This window comes from Glycine max, chromosome 3 (genome assembly GCF_000004515.6).
Source record: "Glycine max cultivar Williams 82 chromosome 3, Glycine_max_v4.0, whole genome shotgun sequence".
Lineage (NCBI taxonomy): Eukaryota > Viridiplantae > Streptophyta > Magnoliopsida > Fabales > Fabaceae > Glycine > Glycine max.
In genome coordinates, this window is record NC_016090.4 from 35,097,077 (window position 1) to 35,109,527 (window position 12,451).

General features: G+C 32.2%; 1 protein-coding gene across 1 annotated transcript; it reads left to right on the plus strand.

Moving 5' to 3' along the window:
* Positions 1-8,560: 8,560 nt before the first annotated feature.
* LOC100819973 (serine carboxypeptidase-like 45) lies at positions 8,561-11,590 on the plus strand. Its single transcript, XM_003521071.5, has 10 exons — positions 8,561-8,954; positions 9,091-9,195; positions 9,298-9,393; positions 9,536-9,628; positions 9,708-9,778; positions 9,886-10,167; positions 10,244-10,368; positions 10,787-10,879; positions 10,972-11,089; positions 11,197-11,590. Exons 1-10 carry the CDS (start codon positions 8,699-8,701, stop codon positions 11,344-11,346), a joined length of 1,389 nt encoding a protein of 462 aa, XP_003521119.1. The 5' UTR covers positions 8,561-8,698; the 3' UTR covers positions 11,347-11,590.
* The last annotated feature ends 861 nt before the right edge of the window (positions 11,591-12,451 follow it).

Consider the following 12,451-nt stretch of genomic DNA (forward strand, 5'->3'; position numbering starts at 1 on the left):
TTAGAGGAGACCTTCAATCCTATAACGCAACGTGACGGACAAAAGTGGGCAGTTAACTTGAATGGTCATTATTGTCAATGCGAAAGGTATTCTGCGCTTCACTATCCATGTTCACACATTATTGCAGCTTGTGGTTACGTGAGCATGAACTACTACCAATATATAAATGTTGTTTACACGAATGAGCACATCTTAAAAGCACACTCCGCACAGTGGTGGCCTCTTGGGAATGAAGCGACAATTCCTCCTTCTGATGAGGCATGGGCACTAATCCCTGACCCAACTAAAGTTCGTGCGAAAGGTCGGCCAAAATCAACAAGGATAAGGAATGAGATGGATTGGGTCGAACCATCTGACCAATGACAAAGATGTAGTAGATGTGGAGCAGAAGGGCACAATAGGCGCCGATGTCCAATGCAATCTGACTGTGGGAGTAATTCATTTAATTGATTTATGTATGTTAGATGAGTGACTTGTATTGCTTTAGGTTTTGTTCAATGTATTTACTTTGTGGTCTTCAATGAAATCGTCAGTTACTTGTTTTTGAATGTGTACTTCTAATGAAATAAAATTACATTTAGAAGTTGAAATAAATGAAGTGGATCAATCGAGGTTTAGTGACATTGGTGTTGATCGTTAGTTACAAACGTTAGTTATTTTCTTTTCTCTACCTTAGTTTTTTTTAAACTATCTACAATGACAAACTATGGACTTAGTCATTATGGTTTAGTGTCTAAGTATTATGGTTTAGTGTTTAGGGTCTAAGCCTTAGGTTTTAGGGTTGAGAATTTAGGATTTAAGGGTTTAGGGCTAAGGGGTTAGGTTTTAGTGTTTAAAATTTAGGGTTTATAATTTAGTGTTTAGGGTTTAGGGTTTATAATTTAGTGTTTAGTGTTTGGGGTTTATAATTTAGGATTTAGGGTTTAGGGTTTAGTTTTTATATTTTAGGGGTAAGGGTTTAAAAGGTAGTGTTAAGGGTTTAGGGTTTAGTTTTTATATTTTAGGGTTAAGGGTTTAAAAGGTAGGGTTAGGGGTTTATGGTTAAATTTTAGGGTTAAGGGATTAGGGTTTAAGATGTAGGGTTTATTATCTAACCCTTGTGGTTTAGAGTTTAGGGTTTAGGGTTTAGGGTTTAGGATTTGGTGTCAAAGCCATAGGGTTTAGGGGTGAGTGTTTAGAACTTAGGGTTTAGGGTTAGAACTTAGTGTTAGGGTTTAAACTTAGGGTTTAGTTTTTAGAACTTTGGGTTTAGGGTTTAAGGTTAAGGGTTTAGTGTGAAGTTTTAGTGTTTTGGGTGTACGGTCTAATCCGTAGGTTTTAGGATTTAGGGTGTAGGGGTTATGGTTTTTAATTTAGAGTTAAGGGTTTAGGGTCAAAGTCGTAGGGTTTACTGTCAAGTCTTAGCGTTTAGGGTTTAGGGTTTACAGTTTAGGGTTGAAATAAAATTACTCCAGACTCATATGCATCTAATGAAATAAAATTACTTTTCGAAGTTGAAATAAATGGAGTGGATCAATCCAGGTTGAGTGACATTAGTTATTTTCTTTTGTCTACCTTAGTGCACATATGACATTGATGTTCATCGTTACTTAGAAACATTAGTTTTTTCCTTTTCTCTACCTTAGTTATTTTTTAACTTCATTGATTATTATAGTTTGATACGCGACATAAACTCTATCCATAAGTAAGCCTTAATAAACTGAATACCATACATTACGTGTGAAATTCAAATGAGAAATATACAACAACATATTTAAACGGAGACAAGCAAATCATTCATTTTGGTGTCCGTGATGCCGTGAGGATGTGTCACATGGCTGATCCCATCTTCGTGCTTGGCGATCAAGATTTCTTCTGCCCCGATGCCTTCCCGCTTCTTCTTCGTCAGCCTCCGCAGAAAATGTGTGATGCAAATCAACACCGAATAAGTCACCCGTATTAGGTATTTGTCCCGGTACATTCCATTGTGTTCCTAATGGGGCATTAGGTGTTGGAATTGGGCCATGATATTGCTGTGAAGGGGTCATAGTGGGCCATGAAAAATGAGCTTGTGTTTCCGCAACACCACCAAACGAATGCTGACCTACAGAAGTATCAGTGTGATAACCCTGAAAAGGATACTGATACATCTGTGTCGGATACTGAGCAAATGTTTGTGGCGTGTAATACATTCCATGGCCACGCTCTGCCATTTGTTGGGAATATTCTTCCGCTTCAACAGCCTCCCTTCGTCTGTCTATGCCCTGAGTTTCAACACTTGACTGAAGCATGTGACACTGTTGTGCGGGAAATTGACGCTCTGATGCAGGACCATGTGACACTGGCTCAGTGACTCTCTTTTGCTCTTCGGATAAAATTGTAATTTTTTCCACATAAGGCACGAGATCATCAACTGTCCATGTATTCCTCCCTTGAGGAGACACCATGTATTATAATGTCTCTGCAACTTCAGCCTGCAATTATTAGGGTCAGAAAATTAATGGCCATCATTAAAAAAATGTTCAAGTTAAATATTCAAAAAAATTAAAAAATACCAATGTAGCTGTGTTTGCATTTTGTGGGTCAACAAACATCTTTGTCTTTCGCCTATACCAGACCATGTAGTCCGAGTTAAAGCTCAATAGGCCTTCTTGTCGGGGATAAGCGTCAACCCTAAATGCATGGCGATTATTCCACTGATGAATCATTGGGGCGAACAATTGCCCCCAATTTTCGTCATGTTTCCCTTTTAATGTTATGCCATGAATGTTTAAGGGTTGCGAAGGAGACTCTGGAATTGGTTGCTGCATCCCAAATTGTCTCAACAAGACACCTTAGCGAAACTTTGTTACTGCTTTTGTCAATGAACAAGACACCTCCAATGAATCTCAATATCCATGCACGGGCAAACCTTCGTACTTGTTCTTCGTCGTCGTCATTATTTATTTGTGCAAAATGGTGAGCCAGCCAACTTAATTTAACCACACTACCTTTAATTTAACCTTCTTGTGGTCTGACTCCCAATAATTCCTCACATAAATCAGTCCAATCAAGATTTGTTGGACCGATTAATGGTAAACCATCCACACTTATACCTAACAATACAGAGACGTCTTGGAGAGTAATAGTACACTCTCCGCATCTCATGTGAAACGTATGTGTTTCCGGCCTCCATCTTTCTATTAGAGCACTAATTAATGAGACATTTATTTTTAAGTATCCTATCTTCATAATCCAGTAAAAATCAGATTGTCGAAGAAAAGAAAAAATTTGCTCTGGAATTTCTTCTTCCCCTTGATACGTGGGGACAACTCGTTTGATATGTAATTTCCGATCTTCTTTCCCATTTCAAACATGTTCTGAAACATGCTTAGGTTGCATCCATAATACATCAGCATCGATAGGGCCAGACTTAATGTTAATATGTGATGAACATGACGATGAAGATGTCATTGCTACTGTAAAATAAAATATAATACAATAAATTCACAAATCAATTTATACATTATTTGTAGATAATATAAATTAAACTACGCACATTTATAAAAACGTTATTAAATATATAACAATAAATTTGTAATAAATAAAACTGGGCAATTTTGAATATATTCTATAGATAAATTAAAATACATGTGAAAAAAAATTTAAATAAATAATTTTTTTTCTACAATTAACAAAAAATAATTAAATAAAATATGGATTAACAAATTATTTATAATATAAAAAAATATTGAAATGCAAAAAATTATTTAAACAATATATATACAAAAATAATAATAATGTACAATGTATCATATATTTAATAACGTAAATTTCCTAAAACAAATAATATTAACCTACAAACTAAAACTAACACTATCTTATCTCATATATATATAACTAAAAACTAAAAATAATTAACTCAAACAATATTAATTTATCAATTCATTTATTTAAAACTATACTATCTATATATAACATACAAAAATATAACACTAATAAGGTAAATTTACGCGTGTCTAATATTACAATTATTTATTTATGTGTGAAATGCTTAATATTACAAAAACTAAAAATTTACGTCTACCTAAAATTTACAAATATATACCTAAAGCTAATATTAATTTATGTCTAATATTTCTACAGCTACCTAATATTACCTGTGCCTAATATTTCTAAAGCTAATATTACGTGTGTCTAATATTTTTAAACCTAATAATACCTTTGGTTGTGGCTGACTAAAGTATCACATATATAATATCTAAAAATATATACTACAAAATAAATAATATTTTCATACTAACTAACCTAACCTTACAATACCTATTAATCCTAATTAACCTAAACTTACAATACCTATTAATACTAGCTGACCTATTATTTTTATAATATTAACAACAGAATATATAAATCATAATATATAAATTTTATTTAAGAAAATCACTTACCAGGAATTATGGAATTATGGAAGAGAAAAACACAGCAAAGGAACCACAGCATTAGCACGCATACACTCAGTGAAACTCAACAAAGGAGAAAAGCTCGGCTTGGAGAAGAGAAGTGTACATAAAAGTTTATGTTGGAGGTTTTTTATAGAAGAAAACGTATACAAGCAAAGGTCAAAAGCTACTCTCCTCTTCAGTCCAATCCTACTCTGCATGTTGCATCCCTAAACACTGCAAAGCTGAAGCCCTAACACTGCAACCCTGTGACCCTGGGCTAAGAATCTTCACGTGAGCTACAGCCTATCTCGCCAATGGAGAAGGCGAGAGCTTCCTACGTGGCTATCTCGCCAATGCAGAAGGCGAGACCTTCTCGTGTCTCCTGTCTCGCCAATGGAGAAGGCGAGAGCTTCTCCTACGTGGCCCTGTGTCGCCAGTGCAGAAGGCGAGACCTTCTTGTCGCCTGTCTCGCCAATGGAGAAGGCGAGACCTTCTCCTACGTGGCCCGTGTCGCCAATGACAATGACGGTACGTCCTGTAACGCCAATGCCAGTGGCGGGTTAAGCTTTCTCGCCAGTGGCTATGGCGGATTCCATGCAAAAACAAACCCTCTCCGTGAATAGTTTTGAAACAGACCCTAATCCGTAAATAGTTTCTAAATGTGAACCCTTTGCGTAAATTTACGTATCTATTGTCATTCCTAAAGATTAGTCTTCAATCACAAAACTAGTGAATACTACTTCCTATCAATAATAAGATTTTTCTTAAAAAAGACTTACCTTAGGAATAGGACTTGAAAACTATTCAGACTGACTAAAGCCAAGTTATTCCTTGAGACAAGTTATTGAACAAATCAACAATGTATAAAAGAAAACTGGTGACATATTAAATATATAGGTAAAATTACAACAGCAAAATCAATTTGCCTGTGGTTCAAAGCTCCCTTTTGCTAAATAAATAAACAAGTCTGAGTATTCAGTGTAGCTCTTGTATTATGCACTAATGTACTTGTCCAAGTGGTTACTAGCCTTTGTCTTCTTTATTGGTTTAGTGGAATGTTCATTGTCTTCTTTATTGGTTTAGTGGAATGTTCATAATTAGTGTTCTCAAGTTGCTAGGTTTGGATTGGACTAGGTGATAAACCAGTTTCTATCAAATAAAATAAGATAAAATAAAAGTTGATAGACAGCAGTTCATAATTTTGAATAACCGTCTATTTATGTTTTTCATATAGCCAACTTAGTTTATTTTAATGGAAGTTGATAATGTACATTTATTTGTTTTTTATTAAAGAATTATGTTAGAAAATTATATCTTAATTTTTTAAAATAAATTTAATTTGTTAATTTTTTTTAAAAGTAGAATATATTAGAAACTATTAATACTAGCTACTGCATTTATTTTTAAAAAATATATCTAAAACTATAGTGAATTAATAGATTTCCTCTAGGGAAAAGTGAAGGCATATCAACAAACCTCCTCTTCTAAAAAAAACCTCCTTTCTCTAATGCATGGTAATAAGTTAATTAGAAAAATACATACTTTTTATATTATTATTCAATAATAAATGTTATATGTACTTAATTTATTTATTTTTGCATCGATTATTTTTAAAATTATATCTAAAACAATTTTTAATAAGTTGAGTATAAAAATTATCATAATAATGAGAATAAATTATACAAATTACCTCTAAATTTCATGAAATTATACAAACTCTTTTTTCTTCACTCCTATACTAATCTTTTTTTTAATTATTTGAAAAATATACATTGATACCTTTTATACACCACACTAATCCTTTTAATAACTCTTTTTAAGGATTCCCTTTAAGGCTTTAATAACTATGGTTCTCTATATTCCGTAAAAAAAAAAAACTATGTTTCTCTACGAGAGAAGTTATTGTAAATGTTAAAAAAAGTAGAAAAATATAGTTAGTATAATTTACTCTAATAATTAATAATATATAAATATTAAACTGGTTTCACTAACTACTAATTTTGGTTGTAACGTCTTTAATGACGTTATTCTGAAGTCACGATTTGATTCTGGAGTCTGGATACTTGCAAAGTGCAGCTCTTTGTTGGATTTTCTGGTGAAAGATGGTCTTTTGTCCACAATTTTTTGCATCATCTTCAACTTCGAAGTTGCCATCAATACTCATCACGTGATATAAAAAATCATGATTGAGTTCAAAACAAAATCAGATTCCAACCTTATCACAATCGAATATGTAGGTAAAATGGCAGTAGTCAACATCACATCCTGTTTACTGCAATAGTTTTCTAAATTCTAACGCTAGCTATCACGCGGTTCAAAGTGTGAATTTTCCTTTTCAAGGGCAAGGTTTGTTCTTAAGTCATAACAAATCAAACAATATAAGAATTTTATAATATAAAATATGTATAATTTTGTATAGAGATAACATTTTTTAGACATTTTTTTTAGTTTTTTAAACAATCACTGTGTTCTTTTTTTTTTTTTTAACTACCATGAATACTGGGATCAAGATTCTCTGCGGTTAAAATTTTAAGTAAGCATTTGATAAATAAAAAACTGCCCAAATATCAAAGCTTAAAAATGTTTACTTTTCATTAAAATAAATCATATTTTATTTTTCCAAGATTACGCACCGTTGGATTATAACAGCATGAGTTGCAGTTATAATATTGTGTATTGATAAGAAAATAATTTTAGTTTGACCAGCACTCCACAAGAAAAACATGTTTACTTTTATATAATAAAAATTACAATAAATACATATTTTTAAGATATAAATGACACTATATTAAAATTCATAACACACAAATATTTTTAAATATATAAATTACTAATATTTTAACTTGTACGTTATATTATATATGTTTTTTTATACATTGAAATTCATAATAAATATCTTACATATATTAATAATAATAAATTACAATTATAAAAATTAATATAATTTTTTTAAAATTACAGAGACTAAGCAAAAAGTTGTTGTAACTAACGATAAAGAGTGATTAAACCTAAATGTGTTAACTTTTCCATGGCATGCATAGCCGTCCAAATGAAAAGAATATTCTAAGGCTGATTTGTCTCTTGCTTTTATTCAATACTGTTTGGCTTTTTAATTCATTCCAATTCGCGATCGTGAAATGTGATCCAATTATTTGAATATCATTCTTGTAGAATTTATTAAAAATGATTACTTTTATATTTTTATAACATAAAAAATGGGAAGAAATATGAGATGATCTTCATTGAAATAATCAACCCGTAAGTTTGATGACTAAAATTTATCATAATAAAGACATATTGAAGGGACACAATGTAACGCAATTTACAACCACAACCACGCTGTCAACGACGATGTGCTCACATCATAACAAAGTAAACAAGAAAAGCCGGAACCCTAATATTGACATGTACGATTTGTCTGCTTTCGTATGAGTATAAATAATTTATTTAACCAAAGAATCTATTTAATTTTTATCGGATACAAAATTTATTTGGCTAAGAATCAACACTAACTACGCACTGCTTAAGTGTACACATACATATAATAATTTATGGTTTTACTTAATCACGAACTTTATGATTTTTTTTCCTATATTATTAATTGTTATGCACTTATGCTTGATTATTAATTATGACATTGTAACCATAGAAAAATATCATATGGAAGGTGTTGGATTTTAAAAACTTAAAAAAATAACATGTACAAAGAAGTTTGGATCCGAAAAAGTATGTCATGATCCTTCTCCGCGCACAAGACAATAAAGAGAAATTTATAATAAAAGTAATCTATATTATTAATAAAATGTAACTACTGTCATTACTTTGTTCAATTGTTCTTTTTTCCTTTTTTATTTTTTTTAAAATAAAGATAGAGCACGAAATATCTCTCTTTCAACTAGTAAATATAATTGTTGTAAACTTATTATACTAACCAAAGAAAATATTTATTAAGATTTTCTTGTAGTGAAATGGAAAAAATATTGATAATATTTTTTATCAACTTTTTGTGGATTATTTAGTGCTTTAAATTTAGTAATCTTGTAGGCAACTGTAAAAATTAAGTTTTACATATATTAATATACTGTCACTAAGAAGAGTAATTAGCTAAAGAAATAATCGATGGATAAAATAGATGAAAGAAGCATTGGTTACATTAAATTTAGAGTGTTAAATGAATGCTTAAAGGAATTAGAAAAGGCAACAAAGAAGACCACTATGCTTTTATCATAATCTTTATAAGCGCATAAACACTGGCGCAAATGATTTATCATCCTAATTAAACAAACAACTTTTCACACATGACCATGCTACCTCATTCATTAACTATGATTGCAACACTAATAATCATTTTTCTTGCACAAACACTTGTGGGGGTGAGTTCACTTCCTGAAGCTGATAAAATAACCAATTTGCCGGGGCAGCCACGGGTCGAATTTCAGCAATATTCTGGTTATGTCACCGTGGATGATCAAAATCAAAGAGCTTTGTTTTACTACTTTGTTGAGGCTGAAGAAAACCCTTCTTCCAAGCCATTAGTCCTATGGTTGAATGGAGGTATATATGCCTTGTTATGTATCAATACCATTTACATCATTTTTGTTCAGTTATTTATTTGTTTTGGAATCTGGCTTAAACCTTTTAAGACTGATCAAATCAATTAAGATGCTTTCTTGGTTTTGATTTTTTGAAGGGCCCGGTTGTTCATCGATTGGAGTTGGAGCTTTTGCTGAGCATGGTCCTTTCAGACCAAGTGACAACAATGTTCTTGAGATAAATGATAAAAGTTGGAACAAAGGTGAACCTTAAATCCAATGGTTTGTTTTTATTGAGGGTCAAAATATCAAATATGCTCTTTTAAAAAAAGCAAAACTGCTTGTTTATTTCATCCTTATCACAGTGGCAAATGTGCTATACTTGGAGTCACCAGCGGGTGTTGGATTCTCTTACTCTAGCAATGAATCTTTTTATGCCTTAGTGACAGATGAAATCACAGGTTCTTTTCCCCTTCATTTTGTCCACAATGGCATTTAAAAACTAACACAAGAATCAAAATTTAATAAGTTCTTAAGATTTTATCCACTACTTGTCTTTATGACATTTCTCAAGAACCTGACAATGGTTTTGTTCTTGTACAGCTAGGGATAATCTTGTTTTCCTACAGCGTTGGTTCACTAAATTCCCTGAGTACTCAAATAACGACTTCTTCATTTCAGGGGAGAGCTATGGAGGTTAGAATCAAATATAAATTAATAATATATTCACTTTGAAACTGTAGTAAAATAATGCACACTTCACACTTGTTTGTAGGTCACTATGTTCCACAACTTGCACAACTTATTGTTCAAACCAAGACCAACTTCAATCTCAAGGGAATAGCAGTGAGTAGTACAGAAGGGAAAATCTGAATAATTCTAATATTAAAGACCATTTGATTTGTTTGAAAAGTATAACTGGTTCATATTTATATATATGTTGAAATTTGCAGATAGGGAATCCTCTTCTTGAGTTTAATACTGATTTCAACTCAAGATCTGAGTACCTGTGGTCCCACGGACTGATATCAGATTCAACATACGAAGTCTTAACTAGAGTCTGCAACTTTTCCTCAATTAGGAGACAAATGCAAAATGGGAATCTTAGAGGGGTTTGTGGAAAAGCAAATAAGCTATTGGATAGTGAGATTAGCAACTATGTAGATGAATATGATGTCACTCTTGATGTTTGTTTGTCATCAGTAAATCAACAGGCTTATGTGCTGAATCAACTGGTGAGCTTCATCTACTTTCTGCATAGGCATGTAGCATGTTATTTCTTTTTCTTAATTGATTTTGTCCCGGGTTCAGCAAGAGACACAGAAGATAGATGTTTGTATTGGTGATAAAACAACTACATACTTGAACACTAAAGAAGTCCAAGAAGCTCTGCATGCTAATCTTGTTGGAGTCGCCAAATGGTCAACTTGCAGCTCGTAAGTTTTATTGCTTCAAAGATGACACATTCTTGAGTGTTTTAGAGATGCAGATATTATCTTCACAAAAATAAGAAAGGTAGTAAACGTTTGATATTTACCCCTTAACTTATAATAACTATTAGACTCCATAAGTTTTGTTACTTAAAAGACTAAGACATTTCCGTTGTATATCTTTTCTTCAATTTTCCTAAATATTGTAAATAATTTACATATGCATTAAGATACACAAGAAAGTTGATTTTAACAAAAGATATAAAACAAGTATATATGTATTTCCATCTTATTTTAGGGTCCTTTGTCCACCAATCTTCAATCTAATTTCCCTGTTGTTCTTTCTCATTTGTCAAGCACAATTGGTCACCCTTTATTTCTGAGACTTACATCTCGTGCTAATGATATCTTCCTTATGTTACAGAGTTCTGCATTATGATTATCAGAATCTAGAAATACCAACAATTCCTATTCTAGGGTCACTTGTTAACTCTGGCATCAGGGTCCTAGTGTACAGGTAATTGAATTTGTTTAATCACTGACATTTAGCTAACTCCACACATCAGGGAATAGCCTTTTTTAAGCAAGCAAAGCCATTTCTCTATGCAGTGGAGATCAAGATTCAGTGCTTCCATTATTAGGTTCGCGATCTCTAGTTAACGGATTAGCCAAGGAAATTGGACTTGATACAACCGTGGCCTATAGAGCCTGGTTTGAGGGAAAACAGGTTAGTATTAAATTATTAATATTTGGAGTGCAATAGATCTTTGAAAAATTCAATGCCTATATGCACTGCCATTTAACTCAACCTTGATTTGTTATATAAAATTTCAGGTGGCAGGATGGACACAAGTATATGGGAACATCTTATCATATGCCACCATAAGAGGAGCATCTCATGAAGCTCCCTTTTCTCAACCACAGAGATCACTCGGGCTACTTAAAGCCTTTTTGGAAGGAAAGCCACTACCTGGTGTTAAATAAAATACGAATAGATTTAATTAACGCTAGGCGTTCTTATTTGCTGCAATAAATAGAAATGCTTCCAAAATCCACACAGAAGCTTATTATTGCTATAGGATTAGGATTATCTTATGATTGTTATGTTCGTGCTCTACATTTCTATGCTTTGCTTTCTTTCCGAACAATGTGCTAAAGGTGCACAGGATGAAGGGAAGTACAAGGATTAAAAATTACAATCAGCCAAAAATAAACTAAATCCAGATAATTGTATCGTGTTTGTTGAAAGTAGACTATTAGAACAAATTGAATAGGGTTTTATGACTATTTACGGTTAATGTGAAAGCTTTTACACTAACAATCGATAAGGCACTAATTAAAAAGTCAACAAATTTATCAATTTGTAGCTAGCAAAGTCTTAGAAAGTAAGTTATGAGTTTAATTAAACCATATAAAACTAACTTGTGAGGTGAGGGTTACTCCCACTTATATATATTATTATGGTCCTATCATTAATCGATGTGAGATTTCCAACACATCATTCACGTCGAGGATTGAACATCCCGAGTGTGAAGTTTTCAAGGCTGGACATTTGTGGCTAGAGATAGTGTTAAGATACAATATATAAGTTGAGGACAACTCTTATTCTATGAGTTAATTTTTGTGATTGAGTTAGGAATAAACATGCATTCTAAGATAAGAGTTTATCCTAAATCTATTAAAACGGGTCACCCACCATATTATCCATGCAGTAAGCCTAATAATGTTGGACGTGTAGGATGCATTAAGAAAAATTCAAGTCTCACATCAACTATAGATAAAACCAAGATAAAATATGAGAGACAATTTTGATCCTATGAGTTAGTGTGACACCCTTTATCCCGACATACATATAAATAAGAAAAACATATAAAGATGTGTAATTAACTAAAATGATTTTATTCAATTAACATAAAGGAGCTCATGTGATTAAAAGGGTCACATTCACTTTAATATTACCAAATAAAACTTATTAAAAAAATATCCGGCTCAGAACAAGGCCATCAAAGTTTACAAAAGAAATTTTGTTAAATCAATGAGGTAAAATAAAATAAAATAATATCATGCAATTAAAATAAAAACTCATTCC